General features: G+C 42.1%; 1 protein-coding gene and 1 long non-coding RNA gene across 7 annotated transcripts in view; one reads left to right on the forward strand and one right to left on the reverse strand.

Annotated features, from left to right (window-relative positions):
* Window positions 1-26480, reverse strand: part of VEPH1 (ventricular zone expressed PH domain containing 1) — a 197987-nt gene that overhangs the window by 113794 nt on the left and 57713 nt on the right. For 4 of the 5 annotated variants that reach the window (XM_045197271.2, XM_045197268.2, XM_024560285.3 and 1 more), the window contains exon 6: window positions 20842-21051. In XM_045197271.2, the coding sequence (XP_045053206.1) occupies window positions 20842-21051 (210 nt within the window). Of the gene's footprint in view, window positions 1-20769; window positions 21052-26480 lie in introns of those variants that run through there. The other variant, XM_053918048.2, reaches the window with a different exon arrangement.
* On the forward strand, window positions 20833-25389 carry LOC123479991 (uncharacterized). 2 transcript variants are annotated; one of them, XR_006655838.2, is made up of 3 exons: window positions 20833-20892; window positions 23210-23298; window positions 25286-25389. It is a non-coding gene; the product is annotated as an uncharacterized lncRNA (long non-coding RNA). The 2 variants fall into 2 exon arrangements; XR_008426110.1 differs by having other exon boundaries at window positions 20839-20892; window positions 23195-23298.

A 26480-nucleotide genomic window follows, 5' to 3' on the forward strand; every position in this document is an offset into this window, starting at 1 on the left:
AATTCAGTTTCCATTAGAAACAGGTATCTTCCATTAGGGCAGTCTTTTGGCTACTGGAAGCCCTTCCTCTACTGCTCTTCCTCAAACAGGCCCATAAATGTCTTTAAAACAATTCAAATGTTACTCCTGTAAAACACTTCCTGACTTTTGCAGCCAAAGTTGGTCGCTCTTGTCTCAGTGCTAATCAGACCTCTGATGTATTTTCATGCCAGCTCTGACATCTCTGTCTGCAGTTTATGTGTCCATTTGTCTCACTTTCCCTGGTGTGCCCCTCAAAGGCTGGGTACCTTCATACCTTCAGGGCTTGGCACAGAGCAATATTTATTGTTGACAATCACTACTAACACCCCACCACTTCTGCACACAGCTCTGGAACCATGAGGTAGAGAAAGCTAATACTTTTCAGCAAAATAGGACTTTTTAATCTTCCTACCTCCTTTTGGGGGAATGGCTGTCCTAACAGATTTATTTGGTATGGTTGGATTTATATTGAGAAAAACTTGGAATGATTTTTGGCTCAATGGTTTTATTAGCTGTATAATTCTAAGCATCTTATTTAACCACTCTAAGCCTCAGCATCTTCATCTGTAAACTGGAGTTAGCAATTGGGTGGCAGAATCTTTTGATTACCTCTCAGTAGTCACAGCTTACCCACTCACCTTCTTTCTTATGAGTAGAACCTCCATCCTGCCATAAAGTGTAAATGACAGCTATTCAATTTCTCAGTCTTGTCTGTAACTAGGAGATGGGTACTTGACTGTATCCTTGGTTGGACCTGAGGTGGTTTTCTGTGGCAAGAAACTGATGGAAAAGATTTTCCCCCCAAATAAAGAGAGGTACATGGAAGGACATGTGCCTTTTCTTTAACCAGACATGGCTGTGTCTACATCACATACTGCCTGCATCTGTGGCAGCCATTTAGTAAGCATGAGGGAGCATATTTATGGGGCCAAGTCAATATACTGAGGATGGTGGAGAGAGGACGGAAGAGCCTCGTCATCAAGGGTCCTTGGTAACATTGACACTGTACAACTTTCAAATGAACCTTGAACCCACCATGTCTTCCAGACTTCTTGGTATATTAAATAATAAATATTCTTATTATTGAAGTCAGCTTCAGTTGAGTGTGCTATTACCAAAGTCACCTTAGCTGGCACAAATACTTTATAATACTGGTCTGAGGTGTAATGAAATAACACCTATGAAGGGCCTGGCATAGAGCAAATGATTTTTTTAATCAATTGGTATTATAAGTATTATTTTTCATATTATCTGAGGACACCAGAGCTATCAATGAATTAAAAAATAAACCACTTGGTAGAGCCCCAGTATTTATTATGAATAATTTTGTTCTCAATGTCAGGCATACTCTTTGGCCCATAGTAAATGGTTAATGGATTTTTTTACATTGTGGAATATATGCTACTTGTGAAAGAATATATATGAATATATTTAAGTGACGACATAGAACATGAGCAACACCACTGAAGGCATCTGTGTGCCCCTCCCCGTGTCTCTCTTCCTCCCTCTGAGCACCTTCCCTGGAGGTTTGCTTGATTCCTGTCCAATTTACACTGGAAGACTTTTGGTACCTCCTGTTCTGTTTGTTCTGAGTTTGAGCATTAACATGTAAAACAACATGTCAAGTATTCTATTGACAGAAGAGTTTAGAGTCACTCTTTTTAGAAAAGCCAAAATGATAACTGAGTCAGGGCCTTTAGAGACCTGCCGGCTCTGCTTTTCGGTTGGGGTCAGCGGGTCTGCCTGAGCCACGCGTCATATTTTCCCATCCCAGCTGCTGCTCAAGCCTCCCTAAACTGCTCCCAGTCTAGGGATTTATAGCTCTTTCTTCTAGCGATCACCCACATTGTCCCACTGCCTAAACTCTCCCCCTCCCTGGGAAAACAGGAACGGTTAGGCTGTTGGCTTTCCTGAGGCTTTCTTTTCTGCAGGTAAAGTACAATTGGCAAGTAAGAGACTGGCAAGGCAGGTAAGACTACTGGCTGTTCAAATTGTCAATAAATGTGATCAATATTCATGGAGAAAACCCCACCCTCAGAGAACAGAAATGTGACAGTGCCATGTGAGCCCTCCCAGCTGAGCAGGTGTGGGCTGCGTTGTGGTGGGAGCAGGATGGGCTCAGAACCTTCTTTGTAAGTTTGAATCCTGGCACTCCGACTGGCCAGTCAGGGACTTAGGGCAAATTACTTATCTCCATGGCTCAGTTTAAAGATTGTATTGGTTTATTTGTTTTTAGAGAGAGGGGAGGGGAGGGGAAAAAGAGAGACAGAGAAACATTGATGTGAGAGAAAAACATCAATCAGTTGCCTGTCATATGCACCCCAACCGGAGACTGAACCCACAACTCAGGCATGTGTCCTGACCGGGAATTGAACCAATGACTCTTCACTTTGCAGGAAGACACCCAACCAACTGAGCCACACTGGTCAGGGCCATGATTCAGTTTACAAAATGGATTAATATCAGTGCCTGATTCATGAAGTCACTGAGGATTCAGTAAGTTAGAAATGTCACATGGGAATGCTAAATAAATGTGAGCTATTATTACCTGAGTGTCAAAAATACTAAATGCAGATATATTTGAATTATCACAAAAACTGAAAGGAGCTATCTCAGGCTACCTATCCCCTTAATTTTTTCCTAGTTAACATATTTTGTGAATTGACAAACATTCAGAAGTTCTAGAAATGTCCAAAATCCCCAAACCAGCTCAGTATTAGCAAATATGGGCCAATATTTTGGTAACATGCCAAAAAAGTTTACCTGAAAATGAAATATGCTCATCTTACTGAGAAAGCTTATTTCCTTTTTTAAAATGGAACATTATTGTCGAAACACTACATAACTTAGGATTTTCTTAGAGACCTGAACCCAACTTTAGCTTCTTATCTATAGATAGCTAGATCTTTTTCTCTGCAATTATTTCCCAATGTTTTCATTTTTTTCTTGTGTCTGAAGTAAAATTATTCTACTAATAAACCTATTTTTTGTTTTTGTTTTTTTGCTTTTTGGGGATTTAATTTTTATTGTATTTTTTTCCTCATTACCATTTAGTCCCCTTATAGCCCCCTGCCCCCATCCCAGCATATTGTAACATTTTCAATCCCACAAAAAGTTATTGGCATAGGCAAGGCAGTAATGGACAAGCTATCTAGTAACCTATAAATTCTAAAATAAATATACAACAATTTTATTCTTCAAAAATTATGCTACCCAAACAAGGTATGCACTTCTAGCCTTAAAATATTAGCATAAAATATATGCAAAATGCTTGCACAGTAAGTAGTCATTAAATGTTATTTACCATATTCAAAAGCTAAGATTCAATCATTCTTTTTAGAGAATATTGAAAGAGTAAGCTCCCTGAGATCCATTTTTTGTTGAGTAAAGTAGAGAATAAATTAAAAAAAATAGTTAAAGTCTCTCTTAGGCAGATAAACCTCCAATTTTGAGCTGATTTTAAAAATAGCAGTCCAAAAAGTCACATTCCTCAATTCTTTCTTTTATCCTCTGTTTATGCCTCCATTTTTTTACTTATCAGCTCAGAGTAATTGAACATAGTTTTCTTCCCATTAGTAAATAAAAATGCTATTAGAATTGTAAACACACTGTATTTACATATTCTAAATGATTATTTAGTCAATGTAAGTGAAATAAGTTTCCATTCTTTCCTTAGTATTTTTGATTCAGTTTGCATGCTTTCAGGAACTCATAGTTTCTGTGGGCACATAGGAGAGTAATAAATCATGCCTAGTAGAGCAATACTGTCTAGGCAAAACAATTTTAAAAATAAGTCGCAGTAATAAAAGTCTAGAAACAGCTGATGAAAACAGATGTATCCTTTGTTTTGAAAGAGCCTCCAATTTTGTAACATGGCGAAAATCAAGGGTTAGCTGGACTCAGTTCAACTCTAAGCATTTGGCACAGAATGCTAAAGTAAATCCCACCCTGGTAAAAGGAAACACAGGTATAAGTTTGTATTTACAAAGCAATAATGACTTTTGTTTAAATGTGGAACTACTGAGTCCTCCTCAAAAAGATGTTTGTATAAAATTGATTTAGGATTTAAGACAAAAATCAGAGGATGTGAAAGTAGCTTACCATTACTATTGCTATTGCTATCTGAGACAATAATGTAACCAAATAAATTATGATTTAGCATGATTTATTTTTTAAAGGGCAGGAAGCTGGATACAGTCTGCTGTCAAATAGAATTTTCCAATTTTTCCCAAAATAGCACTGTGACCACATTTATGTTTGAAAACCCAAATCTCTCTCCATTTGTGCTGAGAGTTTATTTCCCAACATCTTTTATTTGCTTTGACTTCCCAAATTCTTACAGACCTTAAAGCTTGTAGAAGGCCATCTAATTAGAACTTTGAACATAGTGTTATTTTGTGGGTTGATAAAAGATTTAGAGGTCCTATAGTTCGCGTTTACTCTCTAAAATCTGGGGGCTTGGGAACTTAGCCTGTTAAAGGTAGATCTTTTGTGTGAGCTCAAGGGACCCAGAATGAATTGTGCGGAGCCAGAATTTCTTCTCCCGTCACACCATGGTCCCCTCATGTAAATGACCTCTCATTGATTACCCGGAACAATGGTTCCACTATTTCTTTCGCTTCAATTAAGCAAACCTTTGAAAGACCATTGGGGACTTTAGCAGTGAAACATTTCTAGAGAACTCAAAGAAGCAGCCCATCTTTAATTACACAATATATGTTTAGCAAATGTGGTGTAATCACAGAATGATAGAAAAAAGTAACCACAGAGCTTCTGGCCCAATCAAGGAAATGATTTTGAAGAAGGATACTGATTATGGGTCCAAAAAGAGAGAAAAGAAATAGAAAGAAAGAACCAAGAAAGAAAGAGATAAATTGTGTTTGAACCTTCTGCCAGGGGGGGAAAAAAGTATTTTGTGCTCATTAACAATATGGTAAGATTTAGCTCAGTCAAACTATACATCAGCTACAATGGAACTTTCCATAATTACTCTTATATTATATAATTTACTCATTATGTAATTAAATACAAGATGTCTATCTTTGTTTGCACCTACTTATTTTCTTTTTTTTAATGCTTAGCCCATGTTTATTTTTTAAGTTTTTAAAATTATATTTTATTGATTATGCTATTACAGTTGTCTTGATTTTTCCCCCTTTGCCCACCTACACCCAGCACCCTCCATTCCCTCAGGCAATCTCTCCACCACTGTTCCTGTCCATGGGTCATGTGTGTAAGTTCTTTGGCTGCTCCATTTCCTATACTGTACTTCACAGCTGCATGGATGTTCTGTAGCTGCCTATTTGTACTTCTTAATCCCCTCAACTCTTCACCCATTGCCCCACACCCCCCACCCATCTGGCAGCCATCAAAACGCTTTCCGTATCCATGATTTTATCATGGTTCACTTTTCAATAGATATGTATATTTTGCCATTTTATTGTTCATAGTTTTGATCTTCTTACTTTTCTTAAATAAGTCCCTTTAACATTTCATATAATAATGGTTTGGTGATGATGAACTCCTTTAGTATTTTCCTTGTCTGAGAAGCTCTTTATCTGCCCTTTGATTGTGAATGATAGTTCCACTGGGTAGAGCAATCTTGGCTGTAGGTCCCTGCTTTTTACGAATTTGAATATTTCTTGACAATCCCTTCTAGCCTGCAAAGTTTCTTTTGAGAAATCAGCTGGATGTCTTATGGGAACTCCCTTGTTAGTAGGTAACTAACTGCTTTTCTCTCGATGCTTTTAAGATTCTCTATCTTTAACTTTTGGCATTTTAATTATGATGTGTGTTGGAGTAGGCCTCTTTGCATCCGTCTTGTTTAGGACTCTCTGTGCTTCCTGGACTTGCAGGTCTGTTTCCTTTACCAAATTAGGGAACTTTTCTTTCATTATTTTTTCATATAGATTTCCAATTTCTTGCTCTTTCTTTTCTGCTTCTGGCATCCATATGATGCAAATGTTGGGCCTCTTGAAGTTGTCCCAAAGGGTGCTTACAGTATCCTCATTTTTTTAAAATTCTTTTTCTTCTTGTAGTTCTGATTGGTTGTTTTATGCTTCCTTATGTTCCAAATCATTGATTTGATTTTTGCTTCATCTACTCTCCTATTGTTTCCATGTGGATTGTCTTTTATTTCAATTAGTGTATCTTTTGTTTCTGACTGTTGAGGTCCTCACTAAGTTCCGGAGCATCCTTATAAACAGTGTTTTGAACTCTGCATCTGATAGATTGCTTATCACCATTTTGTTTAGTTTTTTTGTCTGGAGTTTTAATCTATTCTTTCATTTAGGTCATGTTTCTTTGTCTCCTTATTTTGGCAGCCTCCCTGTGTTTGTTTCTATGTATTAGATAGAGATGTTTTGACTCCATTCATGTCAAAACTTGGTAGTATGGCCTAACGTTGTAGTTCTTTATGGTCCAGTGGCACAGCCTCCCCTATCACCCAAGCTGGGTATTGAGATGAACCCATCATGTGAGCTAAGCACATCCTCCTCTTGTAGTTGGGCCTTGGTTGCTGTTGGCAGAATAATGGGAAGGATTTACCCAGACCAGTCAGCTGCAGGGACTGGCTATGACCACTTATCACCAACCTCTGCCCTCTGTGGAGGATCAGCTGTGCAGGGACGGGGTAGTGGTGCTCTGATGTGGTCTGTAGATGTCCACTGGGTCCACCGACTGGGGTATCCCAGATGAGACAGGCCACCCGTGTCTTGCACAGGGCCACCCTGTCTGAGCTATAAAGCAATCTGAGATGGCTACTTCTTGTGCTGGACTTGGAGATTCCCAGTCGAAGCCAAGCTGTGGATCTAGGCTGGCAGCTATGCTGGGCCTGGGGCTCACTGAGGCCAGCTGTTGCTTATTTGAGAGCGTTTAGGAAGTTGTGAAGCATGAACCAAGAGCAGTCATTCATATGGAAAAGCCACTGTTAACAGCTTTGGTGGGCCTGTAAGTTGGGTGGGGCAGAGTCTCAGGGGGATCTCCAAAGTGGGTCTAACAGTGTTAACAGTGTTAGCCAGTGGAGTCTCAGATACAGCACCAGGCTGAGAGCTCTGTGGGGGGACAGCCCAGAAAATGGACAATGGCCTCTGCTCACCTTGATGCCAGACACCTCAGCTTCCCCCTACATGCCACTTGTGCTCCTCAAGCCACTACCCCAGTGCCAGAGCCCAGAGGGAGTGAGTATGAGTAGGTGAGTCTGTGTATGCATTCTGTAAGAGGAACAGCTTGGGGCTCTAGAAGTTTCTTCCACCCACTCAATCCCCTCTGGTTATTGCAGGCAGAGGTAGTGGGGACTTATCTTCCCTATTTACCCAGGATAGTCAGCTGCAAGGACTGGCTGTGAGCACTGACCACTACCTTCACCCTCTGTGGAGGATCAGCTGTGTAGCAGCAGGATGGTGGTGCTCTGATGTGGTCTGAAGCTGTCCACTGGGCGTGTAAGCTCTGGGGTTTCTTGGGTGGTACAGGCCAAGGTCAGCCACTGCCTGTGTTCTGCCAGGGGCCACCCTGCCTCAGTTATAAAGCAATCTGAGATGTCTGCTACTTGTGCTAGTCTTGGAGGTTCTCAGGTGAAGCCAAATTGTGAATCTAGGCTGCTAGTTCCAGGCCTGGGAGGCCAGCTGTTGCTTGTTTGAGAGGATTTAGAAGTTTTGAAGAGTGATCCAAGAGCAACCATTCATATGTTAACAGCTTGGGTGGAACCACAATTTGAATGGAATGGAGCCTCACGGGATCTCCAGGGTGGGACAAACAGTGTTAGCCAGGTTGATGGAGTCCCAGATAAATACAGCACTAACCTGCTCGGTCTGTGTCTCTGTGGGGGGGGATGGCTCAGAAAAGAAACAATGTCCTCTGCCTACCTTTCTGTCTGGGGGAAAGCTGTGTCCCAGCTCTTGCTTGATGCCAGACACTTTAGTTTCTCCCTGTATGCCACTTGTGCCATTTAAGCAGCGACCCCAGTGCTGGAGCTCAGAGGGAGTCAGACTGAGTGTCTTTGTGTATGTTCTTTAAGAGGGACTCCTTGGGACCCTAGAGTTTTCTTCCACTGAATCAATACTTGCCGGTTTTTGCAGCCAGAGGTTATGGGAACTTATCATCCTGGCACAGGAACCCTGCGCTGGGGGGCCTGGTGTGGGGCTGGGACTCCTCGCTTCTGAGATATCCCTCCCGAATTTTTATCTACCACATGTGAGTGAAGGACAACCCATTCTGTGTCTGCACCCCTCCTACTAGTCTGGATGAATATGGTTTCTTTAATTCTGTAGTTGTCAGACTTCCATTCAACTCAATTTCTGCGGGCTCTGAGCAATGGTTGTTCTACATTTTAGTTGTAATTTTGATGTGGTTGTGAGAAGAGGTGAGCCATATCTGCCCATGCTGCCATCTTGACTGGACAGCTAGCACCTACTTATTTTCAAAAGAAATAGCCAGATTTTTTCACAGTAGCTGAGATATAATACCCCAAATATAAGTTAGACAGAAACATTTGGAAGAATATTATTTCATTACTTATAGGGGACATTGAAATGGAAAAATGCAGTTTGCAAAAATGTAAACCTTGCTTGAGATTGGCAATTTCCATAGCTAGGAGAGTTTGATATAGTTTTTGTTGGTACCTTGACCCCATCCCTCCAATGTTACCTTTCTTTGTTCCCGGATTTTGCCTTGGGTTTTCTTTTCTCTTCCTCTTCCTCCTCCTCCTCTTCCCCTTCCCCTTCTTCTCCTTCTTCTCCTTCTTCTCCTTCTTCTCCTTTTTCTTCTTCTTCTTCTTCTTCCTCTTCTCTTTTTCTTCTTCTTTTTCTCCTCCTCCCCCTCCTCCTCTTCCTCCTCCTTCTCCTCCTCCTCCTCCTCCTCCTCCTTCTTCTTTTGCTCTTATATCAGCTATGTTTTCATTGTGAACTGTCTTAACTGCTTGCTGGAAGTAAGTAAGGTAAAAATATGCAAACAAATTGCAACTAATAGTATGGGGTTTTACAGCCAGGGTATGCTGAAAAGAAAAATTTTCAAATATACTAGCCTGGAGAAAACATTAATTACCTTCAAAATTGCCTTCTACCCAACTGGGAGCTCACTTTTATGTAAATGGTGGAAATAAAATAAAACAGCCTTTTAGGATTTCTAGATATGATTGCACTGAGATCTTGAATGGACTCATGTTTTGTCTTAGTTCTTTTAGGCTGCTATAACAAAGTATCACATACTGGGTAGCTTATAAACAACAAACATTTATTTCTCACAGTTCTGGAGGTTGGGAAGTCCAAGATCACAGTGCTGGCAGATTTGGTGATTGGTTGCATGGAGGAAGGGGACAAGGACACTAGTCCCATCCATGAGGGCTCCACTCTCATGACCTAACTACCTCCCAAAAGCTCCATCTCCTAATATCTCACCTTGGGGGTTAGCTTTCAACGTACTAATGGTAGGTGCACATCATACCATTGTATGGTTTAATCTTGCCATTTCTCAACAGAATAACAGAGGAGTTAGGTCATTGTGTCTACTGTTTCCATTGTGTCTACTGTCGAGGTTAATATTGACTTCAAGGTCATTCTCACTTTCTAAGGGAGCCTGTTTCCTTCAGGAAATCTTTGTAACTTCTATTTCCTCTCATCACTCTCCTTTCCTGCCAATTTAATTTGTGCCTGCCAGTCATAAAGAGAAGGAGTTGGTAACCAAAGAGTGCTTTAGGAGTGTGGAGCTATCATTGAGAAGTCGGGCTCTGGGCAGTGTTTTTTATTTATTTGGGGGAGTGGTTGGGGTGACACTGGTTATTGAAGGGCAATCTTGCTTTATCTAGTTCACTTATGTGGAAGTAGCTACATAAGAACGTCTCTTCCCCATGACAAACCAAAGCAAGCAAACCATACTGGAAAGCAGAAAACCAATGGAATTAGCCTACTGTCATTGCCAAAGGACACTCAGAAGGAGGAAAAAAATATGAAGATACATGATGATTGTCTCCTCAGCATTGCATTTGGCCACACATTTAATAAATAAAATACATTTTCTTTTCAGCTACCTAAAGCAAATATTCTTGAGTAGGTTTAGTTCTTAGAGCAACAAACAGAAAAAATGTAATAATAAAATCAAAGAATGAGAGTATGTCAGAGCTGGAAAGGACGTTGGGCCTTGGTACTCATTTATTCTGGGCAATCTGAGGCTCTGAGCAGCATGCTGACCCCACTACCCAAGGTCACCCTGTCAAAGTCACCAGGGTAAGATGAACCACAGACTTGAAAACACCTTTTAACTCCCAGTCCAGTATTTTAAATGAGGAAAGGGACATTTGCATGAGCTAAGGACTGTAGCAGGAAGAATGAAGAGATCAGTAGGAGTTTAGCATAACCCAGGGATTTCTGCAATCAACTGCACTTAATAAATAAAGATTTCAATGATGTGAGATAGTTAGGAAAGTTTGTCTTCTATTTCTCTGGGTGAACTGCCAGATACTTGAAACTCTATGGGCTCTACATAGCCCTGAAATTAGGAAACATTGCCTAGATCGTTTCCATTTATTCATGTTCTGGGAACATTTATTTTCCACTCATCTCAAATTTATTTGTCTTAAATAGCCACAACTACAACTATTCTTTTATCAACTTTAGATTTATTTATTACTTAACAAGAAATAAACTGATGTCAAGATACCCTTCTCAGTGTAATTTTGTATGTGTTATCTACATGTATTCATGGTTAATGCTAAGAACTATAATAACATGAACATTTCAGTGAGACAGTTCACTGCTGACCAGCCAACTGTCAGATACACCTTAGGGGATTTAGCTGAGTCCAAGCCAATGAGTATCAGGTTCCCAATTGCTAGTCACTATGAAATAAATTCAGGCTTAAACTTTTGGATAAATCTCTGGGGGATTCTAGAGCAGATAAACCCTGGAGGTCAGGGCTTAGACTCTTGACAATGCCTCTTAACACTTTCATGTGCATACACATCACCTGAAGATCTTATTGAATTGCAGATTCTGATTCCGGTTCCCAGGTGATGCCCAATGCTGCTGGTCTGGGGACCGCATACGTTTGTCAGCAAGCAGACTGACATGTCTTGAAAACAAATAACCACCACCCATGACTGGGACCCAATGCCCATAGATTTCCTGACCCTCCCCAATCAGAACCTGCCATGTTACCAGCTGCCATTTACTAATACAAGACTCAGACGCTCACTTAAGTTTCCGTCCCTGCAGAGCAATGAGTCCACAACAATCTGTGGGCCCCCTGCCATCAGCCCATTGCTGGGCTGAGTCGTCAGGAGTGTGAGGAAGTATGAAGCACACTTCTGTGGATAAAAAAGAGGCCACATACTAACCCTGACAAGGTCGGGGGAGGCCTGCATGGTGGCCTCAAAAACTCAGAAACTAAAGTAACCACATAGGATGGTCCAAACATAAAAATTCATAACTAAAGGTGAATCATGGCAGGTACTCATGTCCTAGGCCAGGATCTTCCTTAACAAAGGTCAATCTTTACCTTAACTGAGCCTGTGTATGGTGTTTTTGCATCTATGATAACATACCTTTGGAATGTCAGAGTAACCCCCTTTTTCCAGACCGCTTGAGGTACAATCTCTCACCAGAACCCAAGACCACAGGACCCCTGATTGTCATCTTGTTCCACGTATATCATCTCTGTGTCCTGTAAATGCTCTATGTTAACTATCCTGTACCCGCCAATGTGACTGAAATATGTGTTCATCCATTTTACTCTTTACCCACCCCCAGAGATTTCCACCCTAGTAACCTACCACCAATGGATTTCATGTAACCTTCCTTAAGTGTCCTTCTTTGGTTGCAATGGATAAAATAAACTGCAAAACTGACATTCTCTGGAGTATTTTCTTTTTTCTGAATTTATTTTTATTGTATTTTTTCCCCCATTTTACTCTTGCTTCCTGGCAGTTGTCAGTTTGGCTCGAATAAACGCATAAAAATTCCCTATAGGATTGTCATGTCTTACATCAACAGTTCTTTCTTTCCCACTGCTTACAGTGGGCTGGGAGTGTGTATGTTCATATACTGAATGAATTGAAAGCAAACGTGACCAGAAGAAAATCAGGTGCTGAAACTCCACGTTACAGATGTATACTTTCAAGAGTTCAGGGCAAGGGAGATTGCATTTGCTGGGGTGGGGGTGGGGGGTAGGTATGGAAATGCCTCCTCCTTGGATTAGGCTCTTTGGAACAGACTGGCCCTAAGATGATTTGAGTACAAATCATTTATTTGGAAACTGCAGGAGACCAGTAAGCAAGTGAAGAATGAGCCAGAGAAGGAAAGTAGCTCAGAAATGATGCCTTTGAGTTCTGGGGAAAGGCTATCTCATTTGGGATTGGGAGTGGGGTGTGAGGGAGTTGGGGTATAAGTACCCCATCATTGGTTGAGGGCTGCCGGGGCCGTGTTAATTCCTCACACATCTCCTGCCATGCATGCTAACAATGTGGCTTGCAAAGCTGGGGGAAGCCATAGGCAAAGAAATGTAGATGCTGGTAGTTGGAAGTAGCAGACTTACACCAAGTGATTTAAGTCTGAGGGTTGGGGAATGAGGGGGGCGCAGGCAAAGACTGCTGCTGCTGGCTTAACAGAGCTGTAGGATTTGAACTGGAATTAGCAACTACTTCACCCTCTCAACCCTGCTGTGGCCAATGGCCGGTTGTCCTTTCTGGTGAATCCATAATTCATTCACCTCTTGAGCTCAAGGAGAGAAGGGGGAGTCACTAGGTGGAAACTTTCTGCCTTTCTTGGGGCAAGCACAAGCCTACTTCCCTCATGGCTCCAGGTGTGAGAAAATCAGATTATGCCCCTTTGGAGAGAGGAAGATCAGATGGGTGGAGACCAGGCTGACCATCCTTGGTGTGAAGTTGGCTAGGCAGAGGCTCCTTCCAGGTGCTGCTGCTTGTTGCCTGAGAGCGCTTTGTGGACTTGGTCAGTTGGTCTCAATTGCAGTTGATAATTAAGACATTGTTGAGAACTGTTGCAACACGTAACTTCTGTAACCATTACTTATACTCTAGCTTTGCAACTATTTGTGGGGACAGTTTGTCCCTTTACTCAGCTCTTTACTTTCTTAAAACTGAGGTACATAGTATTCACTTACTTGTCTGCACCATAAAGGGAAATGAAATATTGTTCTTAGGTCACTTGGGTGTCAGTAATGGAGTGAGAAGGTAGAAGATGGGAGCTGTTACTGCTGTTATTTAGCTAGGAAAGAGAGCAAGGGAGCTCAGAAGGAAGGAACATGCACAGGAAAAGTCAAAATGGCACAGAGGGAGTTGTTGGACCAGAGGGACCTGTCAGTCTAGCCCAGGGAAAGAAGGGGTGAATTGGGAGGTAGGCCCATCCAAAGCCAGTGGAAGCTTAGGAAGTTTATTGGTCATTTTGAAAGAGCACCTGGTCTGTCCCATACCTAAGCTAATATAATCCCAGGGGAACCAAGATGTTCTCTCTTTTGCTCATCTGGTGATGCACTTGCCGTTCATTCATGTGCTCTCTTGCCTGGGAGCAGATGACCACAGGGATCTGGCAGCTGCTGGGCCCACAGCAGATGGTGTGGGCTCCAAGAGGACTAAGTTCTCCCTCTTGCCCAAGTGACCTGCACTCACCCTGTGTGAGCCATGGCCATGTGACTCCACACACAAGCTCCAGGAGGAGGGAGCCTGAAATGGATGATAGTGGGAACAAGCTAAGCTACCTGGATGGTCATTGAGACTGCTTAGCAGCTGTCTGCAGGCTCCAAAGGACTGAACTTTGATATGAAGCAGAAAGTCTGGACACTGGCTTTTGTTTGGCCTCCCCAAGGACACGGTTGGCCTTTTCCCATGGCAGGACACAGGGAGATGGGATGTTGGAAACCCAGGGGGCAGCTTCTACCATAGAATAAACCTTACCACACCACTGTCTCCCATGCATGGGTCCTTGGAATGCTTTCCCTGTGATTCTGTGGAAAGACCACATTCGCACCTACAACAGAACTATCTACTAATCAATGAGAAGTTTCATAACCTGGCCGAATCTGCCTTCCAGCTTCATCCCTCCTCCTCTGCATTCAGTGCTGCAGGCACACGAAACTTCACTGTTTCTAGAAGACTCCAGGCCTTTCCCCAATATTTTGCCCTTGCTTCCTTGGTTATCCTCTTCCTCCTTCCCGACATAATCCCATTAGCCAACAAACCCAGTTTATACACATCCTCAAACTCCCCTATGCTGGGTTATTTACTTGCTTCGTGATCCAGCTCAGAAATCAGGAGTAACAGTCAGCAAATTAATTTTGAACCATCTGTTTGTACACCTTTCTCGTCCCCATTCACTGCGGGACCCTCTAGGGCAGAGACCATGTCTTTCTCCTCTCTCTGTTCCTGTCACCAGCACTGGGTCTTGCACCCCAAAAGAATCTGCAGCTCAACTCTGTATCATGGAGGGAAGGGGGATATGGAGAATTAGCAGTTATATGAAAGCGTATTTTGTATATACTCAAACATTTTTTTCTTCCTTTACTCTGTGCAAGAGACTTATTATTAGAATTACTTACAATTAGCATGTAACCTTCTTAAAATATAAAAAACAATAAAGCTGTTTTCATTTTGAGACAAAAATAATCGTCCCTAATTGATGGCAATTCTATAGTACTAAGCAGTAGCTGCCTGGCTCCAACCAAGGCTTGAGAAAATAAATCCCCAGTCACTGAGTTTACCGAAGTTTTAACTAACTTCACCATCTTTTGGGAAACCACAGTTTTTAAATCATAGCTCCTTCCTCTTGTAGAATGGGCCCCAGATCCTTTCGTCTTGATTTGTGAGTAAAAGACACAAATTGTCTATCTAGCTCCTATTTTGCAGGATGTTTTTTTGCAGTCAGGATGAGGATAGTAATGTGGTTTTTAGTTGCTTTTGTCATTCTCTTCCTTTTCCCCCTGAAAGTGTTTTTGTAGAAGGCCTGCCGGATGTCACAGAAACGCGACCTGGGCAAGATGTGTGTCACTTCTTTACTTGAAAAGTGTTCATGACTCTGAGCCCAGAGAGGATGTAATAAACACGCCCTGGTGCTTGGCCAGCATATCTCAGCCAGTTAGAAAAACAAGGCGGAGAGCACAGGATTTAACACCCACCCTGGCAGCGGCTGCACTCAGAGGGCACACACCATTTGATTCTTCACAGGTGCAGACTGTTGGACTGCAGCTAAGGAAAACAAGGGCCATCGCATCCTTCCACATGCCATGAGATCATTTGTAAAGAGCATTTTAAAGCGCCTCCTTTCTATTTCCACCACATAGGTCTGCTGCCCTGTAGGTCTGGCATGCGGGCAAAAAATGAATATGGAGAATATGCCACGAACCAGTGTGCCTTCTAATGAGACTCGGTTTTAATGAGGATTTGACTATTAGGCTAGGATTGTTTCGATTCATCTGAAACTTAAGCAGACGGATAGAACACATGAATGCAGTTCAGCTTCTCAAGAATTCAAAGCCGTTTCTACAGGTGTCTCTTTGCCACGCTGACCTATGTCAGGAAGGAGAGATGTAACAGCTCCAGTTGTTACAAGTGGGCCGAGCCCACTTGCACAGCTGAGAGAGTCTGGTGGGTGAAGAAAGTCATGAAAAAGAAGAGTAAAAGCATCCAGAATAGAAACATTCTATTTTAATTCTCCATGAGAAAAGTCAGTCTGGCCTACGTGTAATTTAAACCTCTTCAGATTTAGTTAATGAGAGTTTTTAAAAAATGCTACAAACTTATTCGTGTGGTTTTTATAGGTGGGAAGCTGGGCTTCCCACCTATAAATTTTTACAAAATGTGGCTTTATTATTGTTTTTGTTACTCTTATTCCCCTTAGGAAAAATGCTGTGCAATATAAATATAAATGAGACACACATAGATACAGTCCAAGACAAAAAATTACACATAGCAGTTGTTGCCTAAAAAAGAGAAAGCATACAACTACTTCTTTATCCCTTTAATGATACATGCGCTTACCTATGGTACCTCATTTCTTTTTCTGTCTGACCTTATTTTGACTTGTACCATGCATACCCATCTATTCATACTCTTCCCTTGGAGAAGCAGGGAAAGAGCAAGCCAGTTACCTGGTTGCTGTCTTCTCTAATTTGTCTGTTAGACTTAAGTTTCAGCCCATATCCAAATACATGCAATGAGAAAGCCTGGAGCAACAACTCATCGGTTACCCCAGAAGAAAACTTTCCTGCTCTTTGGCCCTCCCATTTTCACTCTCCATCCAACAGATAAGCATTGGCTGCCCACACATACTTGAAAATGGCCTGTGAGTCACTGTATAGCTTCCTATAGTGACACAAGAATTTTATGGCTATTAAACATGTTTTTATGTAAATTAGGGCAAAAAACATATCCTGGAGGTAATTTGGGAGATAGAGAAAATAAGGATCTGTAGGGTTATTTTTTATTTTATACAGCGTCCCTCTGCTGGGTGTAATGCAGATGGAAAAACTGTGATGCAGCTACCAAGCTGCTGAAGCAGTTTGCCCACTCGAATGGGCCCTGATTTGAAAGACTTGAAAGACGCACAGTCTGGTTCCCTGTAGCTGGCCCTGAACTTCTTACACCTGGCTTCACACAAGCACAGAAGGCGAAGCATACATCCCTTAGTAACTTGTGTGATTGATTCTGATTTGAATCCACCCCTGAGGCTATCTCTGGTCTGCATACTCCCAAGAGACTGTTCTTCCTCTTAAGGATCAAACAATACAGTTTGCCAGAGCCAGGCAACAAGGGAGGATGGAACAGTGGCCTCCATTAGTCACAGATTTTGTATTTCAAAAGTTGGAGCAAGCTACTCAAAATTGAATTAGTTTTTCTCCATTTCCAAAATCTTTTAAATCTTAGCAACAAAATCATTTGATACTTGGTACCCCTGAACATATCTGAAATTTTTACTTTGGTGTCAAAGAGAAAAATATTTAAGTTAAGTTGTTTCAGATGAGGCCAGGATAGGATGAGGAGAGGATCTTAGGGCTTGGAGTCACTGGGGTCCTATTGAAGCAGGAAAGTTGGCATAGGGAACAAAGGCCCCAGGCTCTACTCCACCCCTCCCTTTCTAAGTTGGAACACTGGGTGTGACTTGTAGCTAGATACCTGTCTCCTGTCCATTACTACCCTCCCAATTTCCTGGGGTGAGAAACAGTCGAGACAAACAAAACTACTCTCAGCCAGAGTTGGCAGCCATGCTGACCTACCCTGCAGTTTTGAAGCCACTCTGCCCTACAGATCACCATGCCACCATGCACAGAGGAAGGACTGAGATGAGAAGTGCTGACAACTATCACCTCCCACCTCCACAGTCAGAGACCACAAACCACCCTGTTTCCTCCCCTTGCCCATAGTTGATAAAAACCTCCACCCAGACACCCTCAGTGTGACTAGCAGTCTGAGTTCGCCCACACTTCCTTCTTAAGTGTGTAATGTCACTTTAATAAATTAGCTTTGCTAAACCTCTCTGTCTTGCTCTTAAATTCTTTCCTGCACAGTGACAAGAACCTGGACACAACCAGTGGGTTAAGGCCTCTTTTGACCTCCCCGTGAGCCCTCTAGCATTACTATGACTGTATTATGTGCTAAACATTTCCATCTCTCATATATTCTCTTGTCCCTTTATCTTACCATAGACCAAACTCTCTAAACAGAAAGTGGTGGGGCCCTTTCAGGGCAAAGTTCTTGCTGCTCCCTCTTTATAGCTGTTTCCTCCTCCATAGGTGTCCAGGGCCTCATACTCAACTTCTGCCCTCATGCTCACCTGGCAATGTACTTCAGTAACTTCCTGTTTCCTTTTGCAAAGAGGTAGGTAGAAATACACATACATATATATCATGCCTGTTGGTTTTGGTCCTTAGGAATATGGCTGCACAACATTTTTAGAGAGTTGAATGTGTTCACTCAAATTAAATAGTTAATAGCTGCTTAGACTACTATATTTCTTCTTGGAACATCCTAGCTTTAGCATTCTTTAAAGTTAAAAGAAGGACTTTCTAAAGGTCACATTCAGGCATTAGAAACAAATAACAAGGGGCATTATTCTTGAGTAAAGGAGCTTGACTGACAATTATAGGTAATTACATCAGGCTTATTCTAAATGAAAGAGAATAAAGGAATCAAAGAATATCAACCGGAGGGAATTAAAGTAGTGTAAAACATCATTTTTAAGAGAAAAAGGCCAGAGAAATGAAATGACTTGACAATCTGCAACAGAGACATTCTTTGCCCTCCATCATTCTTTCTGCCCTTCTCTCTCAACTAGCTGGGCACGTGGCCATCCACATCCAGACTACATGTTCCAGCCTCCCTTGCAGCTAGGTGTGGTCATGCACAGCTTTGTTCTCTTTAGTCAATGGAATATAAACAGTAGATTGTGTTTGTCTGGAAAAGTCTTTCCCCCTTACACCTTCCCGCTGGCTGAAATACTGACTTGAGAGGTAAAGATGAGTAGCCATCTTGGGCCATAAGATAGAAGCCATGTGCTCTCTGGTGTGCTCAAGGATGACAGAGCAACAAAGTAGAAAAACCCTGAACTTCTGCAACATGAAGTTCTAGACTGACTGCCTTCTAGACTTCTTTACATGCAAGAGAAATAGATGTGTATCTTTGTTTAAGCCACTGTTCTTTGGAATATTTGTGTTACTCTCAGCCACACCTAATCTAAACTGCTTCCAGTAAGTAGTCTGGGAAGGTTCCCAGTAGTTTGGGAAGGTTTTAACTGAGTAGCATGGTTTGATGGAGGATAGCAGGTTGGGTGATGGGTAAGGTCTGATTCTAAGTTTAAAAGAGAAAAATGCTTTAAATACTTGATGTCAAAGGATCTCAAATACTGAACCACAAACAATTGCATCAGAATTACCCTGGCAGAGGGTCCCATAAATCCAGAGTGCTGGGTCCTGTTCCTGGAGATTGATTCAGTGGGTATTCTATGGTGCCCAAGAACTTATATAATTAAAAAAGTTTCTCATGTAATTCTAATATCTGCACACATTTGGAACTATTTGCTCTAGAATTGTTCTCTATGGGGAAGCTGAATCAGAACCACCAAAAAATTTTTTTACTCTGTCCAACATAAAAGCATCCATGGACACATGAGAATTGGAGATTGGGACAGGGGGAGAGACAGAGACAGAGACAGGAAAGAATATTTTAATATTCTGAATTCTGAAATAAGTGATTTTTAATGTTATTTGGATCCCCTCTCCTTTCTGCTCCCATCTAGTAAAGTCACACAAATGTCACCTAACTGACCATTCTCTCTTAGATTTGCTTTAGTTTAGAAAAACCTACAGTGACATAACAGTTATATGGCCAGTGTTTGGGTTTTTTTTTTTTTTTTAGTAGATTAGAGTTTCTGTGGGAAGTTTAGTCATTTCCAATGTGCATTACTACACTTTAATGAATCATGAATGTATTTGTGACAAAAAGAGCACCATTAAAGTACAGCAAAAGGACACTTTTTAAAGATTCCAGGGCTTCCCACATCAGAGGCTGAAATTTTTGGTCCATGAAAAATCTGCAAGGTCAGCAGATTCAAACAGCTGTCAGCTGAAGTTGGCCTAAAAGCACTTGGGCACATAATCAGGTTCTCCTGGCAACAAAGGTGGCAACGGCACAGGAAAGTGTTACCAGAAGGCAGATTGTGGCAGGCGTGAGACATTCCGCACAGCAATGAATAGAAAGGGATTAGACTAAGCAGCACGTCCTTACTAAAGTAATCCTTTCACAAAATCCACCCACTTGCTGACAGGTGCAGGCTGCTTGGGAGCTCAGCTCTCCCACCTTTGGGGAAGTGAGAACAGAAAGCCCTCCACCAGGAGGAAGGCTAGCATTCACTGGGCTCTACAAATCTCAGCAGAACCCAAGATCCATTTGAACACAACATTTGAAAAGAGAGTTGGGAATACCGAAGACCTAATTCCAGCTGACTCACCAACCAAGCAGGTTTGAGTCTGGGTAAGTCACTTAACTATTCCAGTTTTTAATTTTCTCCTGTGCGGAATCAAGGGGTTGAACTTGATGAACTATGAAATCTCTTTTAAGAGTTGTACAATTTTATATTTACCTTGTAGGAATCTATAATATATGTCAGTGGGTAAAAGTAAAAGCTTCCATCTGTTGATTATACATTCACCTTTATTTTTAAAAGATAAAAACCCTAAATCCCAATATCAAGCCATCTGACAGACAGGCATGTGTGTGTACACCTGCACGCACACAACCTTTGGAACTTGAACTTCTGGAAACTTTTTCTTAGTCGCCTAATCCCCACAAGTTCTGATGGCATCCTGTTGTGCTTGCTAAAAGACCCCATTAAGCAAATATTTAGGCTAGGACTTTTAAACATCCACACACGCATTTCACTCTCCCAAGTAACATCATCTAGAGGGCTCAAAACATACTTTGTACACACCCCTATTGACAGGATGGCTATGGACTCTCATCAATAATGGGTATTATTCAGTGCTTACAGATGGCCTCCCGGGTTACGCAGACCCAAGGCCAAAAATGAGATAAAACCCTTTTATTGGTTGTTGTTATTAAAACGTGTTCTTGAACCTGTCATAGAGACATTTTAACCTTTCCTTTTTCTCAGGTGATACTCCAGCAATGATATCCTTGCTTCCTGAACCTTCCATGTACCCCTGCTACAATATGCCCTTGATCCAGAGGGCCGCTGTCCAAGCAAAAGGTTTGAAAGAGAAATGGGAACTCTCAGAAGTCCGGGAAAAATGTGTAGGTCATAGAGCTTCAATGGAGGGAATGCCAATGGAACTCAGGGAAATGGAGAGAGAAAAACATGCCAAACTTACTTCATCCACATGCCCAACAGCTCCATAAATTCTTGCCATCTGTCCAATGAGGTAGGGGAATCGCTCACCAATCTCTCTCAGCATTGGAAGAAAACTGTTCAAAGCCACTGGTTCATAGCCTGCTATCTCTATGAGGATGTTTAGGATGAAATCATTATGGGTGGAGTCCTTCAAATGCCCAATTAAGAAAGGAATACACTTCTGAACCACCTACAAAACAGAAAGAGAGAGAAACAAGGAGGAAAATTAATTGGAGGAATATTCCAAGGAGGAATATATCAGAATCCGAATCAATCTGATATATTTTTGTATTAAATCTGAACTCAACAGATTCTGAGATGATTACTCTTGTTGGAACTGAAGCAAATATCCCAAGTCTGGAATTTTAAATTTACAATAAAAATTAGAGGCTTCAGTTTCTTTTCCTTTTAATCTGTGCTTTGCTACTGAAGAGAAGTTTGTAAGTGCTTAGATGTTTCTATTCATAAATCAAGTTTTGATGTGTTAGGTCCTCAGAAGTGTTATATTTCCTTCCAGCCACTGTGAAAGTGACAATTTAAAGGACAAAGTATGTAAGAGATCCTTGATGACTGTAATCAAAGCCTTCAAATTGGATTAATATGGTTTAGAAACATTTGATAATAAAAATAAGAAAGCAGAAAACAGCCCTTATGTTTTCTTTGGTTTTCCATTTTCATCAGAAAAATGTAATGAGATAAAAAATTATTAAAGTAAAATAATTTCTACTATACTCCCAATACCCTAATATTTCCTTCTGTATTTTAATGGTTTTATGAATAGAAAGATGCAATCATTCATATTAAGGAAACTGTGAATTTTTTTGTGGGACAGTCACTATGTTAATACATAGACATGTTGCCTATTGATAATTTAATAAATTGTTTTGTCTGCTAAAATAAAAGACTTAGAAGAGATAACCTGTGGAAAACTAAACAATATAAGCAAAAACTATTTTTCTATCCATACTTCTACTAATTTCTTATGTTTGTTGTTGGTTTGCCTTTTTAGTTTGTTACTTTTTAGGTAAGATAAACTTGAAATGTAGCTTCCAGTATTAAAACTGAGTCTGATGCACAGCTCAGCCGGCTGAACTCACCATCCATCCCCTGTGCCCCAAACCTGCTTTCCCCACCTGTCTAGGCACAGGTGTCTCCTTTCTCCATAAGTGACACCATTATCTGCTTGGAAACTCAAGTCAGAACTCTGGGACTCATTCTTGATGATTGACTGTTTTTCCCTCATCAGCAAACTTGAGTCCTATTGACTCCACCTCCTGAGTATTGCACAGATCTGTCCACTTCCCTCATTTGCATTCATCCGTCCATTCGTTCATTCACAAATGTTTATTGAGTCCTTCTTATTTGCAAGTTACTAGTCTAGGAGCAGGAGTTACAATTGCTCCTGCCTTCATGAAATAACTCACTATCTAGTAAAGGAGACATTTTAGTGAAACAAAAAATTATAACAGAAATGAATATAAATTTTATTAACAAATTTCGTGCAAGGAAAATACAGGGTGCTGTGAGGCTGTTCCAGTGTCCCAATGTAGGCTAGGGGTCAGGAACATCTAAGCTGAGACCACTGATCCAATCACTCCGCATCTGGCTTATTCCAACAGCTTCCTAACTATTCTCCCTGCCTACAGTCCTATCTACCCAATCCCTTCTCCACACTCTGGCCACAACGGTGACCCTTTCCTGCTACAATACTTCACTAATTTGCCATTGCTCTCAAGATAGAGGCTTAGCATACCTTTTCTGAACTGACTTTACCCATCTTTCTAGGCTTATCTCCTCACCCACCTATTCTACTCTCTCCTCATTCAGGACTCACCATATATCACACACTTCAACCATGTTTAATTTTTTAAAGTTTTATTAATGAATTTATTTATTTATTTGTAGAGAGAAGAGAAGGGAAGAAAAAAGAGAGGGTGGGAAACATCTGTGTGAGGGAGAAACATCAATCGGTTGCCTCTTGTACATGCTCGGACAGGGGACCAAACCCACAACCCAGGCATGTGCCCTGACCGGGAATCTTACGGGATGATGCATAACCAACTGAGCCACACTGGTCAGGGCTAAAAGTTTTCTTGACCTGCTAAGTGTTTCCTTGCATCTGTGATTTTACTCTTGTTATTCACTTTGCCTATGATTCTCAATGCCCCAATTTTGCTGGATAACTCCTTGTCATTCCTGAGGCCTCAGATTAACCATTATTTCCTTAAAAAGCCTTTCCTTCTCTCAGCCAAGTGCCCCTGCTGAAGCTCCAGTCATACCCTAAATGTCTCTGAGAAGGTCCTTTCCATGATTTCTTCCTATTGCTGGTCTAGACGTTTGTCTTTCAGGCGGGACTGAAAGCTCTACGAGGTCAAGAATCATTTCTATTTTGTGTGCCATTGTATACTCAATGCCCAGCACAGAGCCTGGCCAGAAGGTGAGTCAATAAATATTTGAGGAACACATCACAGAAAGGCACGTGTAAATGATTTTACAGGTTAACATTTGGATAGTTCCCCATATATGTGAATAGTTGTACATAATGTTTAAACATATATACATCATGTGCCATATACGGCATAATGAACTGAAGCATGAGTAAAATTATCCCACATGTAAATTTAAACTTTACATTCATATCTAGTACTTGTGGAGGAAAGGGCTGGTCTGATTTTAAATGGCACGGATGAATGAACAGTTCAATAAATGCTGTCTGTGCATCAGGAGCAACTGTACGTCCTTCCAGAGAAACCACGGGAGATCCCTGGCGTGTACAGCAGCAGTGTCAGCCAGCTGCTCCAGGTCAGGGCAGGGCACTCAACCCGAGGCTTTTAGGAATGGAAAATGCTTACACATTTCCTGCCCCATCCTATAACATTCCACTTCCCAGTCCTTCCTCTTCATGTCCTATTCCTGGAACACCAAGGTCCCTGTGACATGTGCTTCCAGCCATGCCAATTTCATTTAAGTTCCACTCATACACCCCAAGTCATGCAAGAGTATATTATATCTGTTGACTCGTAAAGAAAAACAAAAAGAAAAAGAAGAAAAATAAGAACGAGAGAAAAAAGGGAGAGAGGAAGAAAGAAAGAAGGTTCAAGGCAAATATATACACCTGACCAGAGCTGAACGCATAAAAGAAGCAGAGAAGAGATGCCCCAAACAATGTAAACAAAGTGATATCAATTTTACCAATTGGACGAAAGTTGATTACTTGCTATAGGTTCTTGATAATTCAAAGTTTATTATAATGGTGATAGGACAGGTGGGTATTTCTTAAAGTTTACCATACATGTGATAGGGAAGTGGTGCTTTGGGCTTTAGATAGATTATTCTTGAATAAGGAAGAATTTTATTTTTCAAACACAGCGGATTTCTTTAGTCTGGGCTCTTCAGTGCTTTTCTCCAGGAGCTGCTTCGGGTCTCAGGAAAAGCCTGGCCTTTGCAGAGAGCGGAGTGGCCCCTCAGACAATACAGATGCCTGGCAGACAGCAAGCTGGCATGGCCTTTGTTCAGGCCATAAGCCCCGTTCCATGGACCACTGGAAAAGCTCTCAAACCGGCCTCATAGCCTAAAGTATCTCTGCTTCCTGTTCAGTCCTCGCTGCCATCAGAGTCATGGTCCTAAAACCCCACCCGATCGTGTCCAGACTTCAAAGGTTCCCTGCAGCCAATGGCCAGAGTCCCAGTGCCACAGCATTCAGGGTCTTCACTGATGGGCAGATCTGCTGCCTTTCCCCCCACGCACCCTCCCACTCAGCAGCAGGCCACTGATCACTCACAGTGGCGGGAACACAAAAAGAATCTCATACTTTCAAAATCCATCTCAAATAGCTGTACTTCTAGGAAGCCTTTCCTCCAGCAGGACCGGGGGCTAGAGTACATCATGGAGGCCCGAAGACCACACACCCAAATAATCAGTAGCTTTTAAAAAAATGTTCTGTCCCTTACCTGACATATATATCTTTAAAGCAATTTTTGGCCTCCATAGAAGGAACAGGAAGAAATGATGCCTAGCTCCCATGCCTTTCCGCTCCCTGCTCTCCCTACCCCTCCCTGGCTTTGCCCTGCAAGGAGTCTCCTGTGTGTGTATGTGGATACTGCAGCCCACATATGATGAGCTCACAGCTTATCTAGGCCACCCCTCAGGCCTGTGGGGTCACACTGTTGGCATGGCCTGTCCTTGGGAGAAAAGACCCAGGTGACAGGCTTGTACAGGCCCTTGGAAGCAGGATGGAGATATGTACAAAAGGAGTCCTCAGTTACTTGGACTGTGTTTAGTAGGTAGGGCAGTAGTTGGGAACTAGGAACAGGTCCAGACCAGAACCCTCTAGAGCAAGTAGCTGAGGGAAGGGTCCTATCCCTGGCTTCTCTGGTCCTTCCTGAGCAGAATTGATTACTGCCTTTTTTTTTTTCCTTCCATAGCAGTGTGCTGACAAGTTTAGTACCTTGTCACTGAACTGAAGAACTGTAGACACATCTCATCACCCAAGCTATGGGCACCTTGTGGGGAGAGCCATCTGGAAACATAGCACCCTAAGTGTTTCTTCCTATAAAAAGACTTGGAGGATTCTCTGGAGCTTCTAGCCATGAATCAGAAACCAGGAACTGCCTATCTTCACCTAGAAAGGATGGTTTCCTGAGAAAGAGATTCCCAGGGGCAGTGATGACGGAAGGCAACCCACCTGCCCCACCAGCCACACGGAGGTCCACAGACGTATGGCTGCTGAAGAAGCTATGCCATGTTTGCGATCTCATGGACTACTCAGCCGTACATAGAGAAGATGCTTCTTTCAAGGGCCAACTGTTGACCGTCCAGCCCTTGAAAGCCAGGTTATCACCAGTCACAGAAGGTGGGTAGTGAAGGCGGCATTCAAGAGAGCGTGAAACTGTCCTGCCCGTTGCCCTCATTGGAGAACCCAAGCTACAAGTAATTTTACCTCCGAGTTACAGAGCATTGGTGCCGCTTTTATGCAGAAAGAAAAGTTCCACTTTAATCCAAATTTCACAAGGTCAAAAACCTCTTCATTTAGCTTCCTGTTTTATCTGAAATTAAACGAACCAGACTGTCATCAAAGGCCTAGTCCTCATTTCTGATTGTTGCCACGAATTTCACTCTCTCTGTAAAAACCCTTTCACTGTATTCCTCCCATTCCCTTTGCCTGCTGTCTAGTTAAGGAACAACACAGGAGAGAGGCGGTGAATTGGGCGCTCTCTGGCTCACTGCCTGTGCATCTCAGGAGTCAAGGGTGAGCTCATGCAGAGCTGATGGCTGAAGGAGGCAAGCAGGGGCTGCTTTAACACGATGGGGAGTGTTGATGGGAAACAAAGGGTTGGACGGTTCTCACGTCATAACCTCTCCCCACCAGTTAGGATCCTGGCACGTGGGGCGCCCAATAAGAATCCCGTGTATAATACACACATCTCTGTGGTGGCTTCCTAAACCCTTGCTTCTTCATCCTGGCATCCGCACTCCGCACCCACAGCACCTGCAGGAGTCTGTACTCACTCTCCTCCTTGTTCGGTTCAATCCTCTTCCTCTTGTCTAGCTCACCTTTCTGACTACCATCTTCCACTGTGGCCCTGGAACCGCCATTTGCTTGACCAGCCACAGCCTGCA

The sequence above is a fragment of the Desmodus rotundus genome, chromosome 2 (assembly GCF_022682495.2).
Source record: "Desmodus rotundus isolate HL8 chromosome 2, HLdesRot8A.1, whole genome shotgun sequence".
Taxonomy (NCBI): Eukaryota; Metazoa; Chordata; class Mammalia; order Chiroptera; family Phyllostomidae; genus Desmodus; species Desmodus rotundus.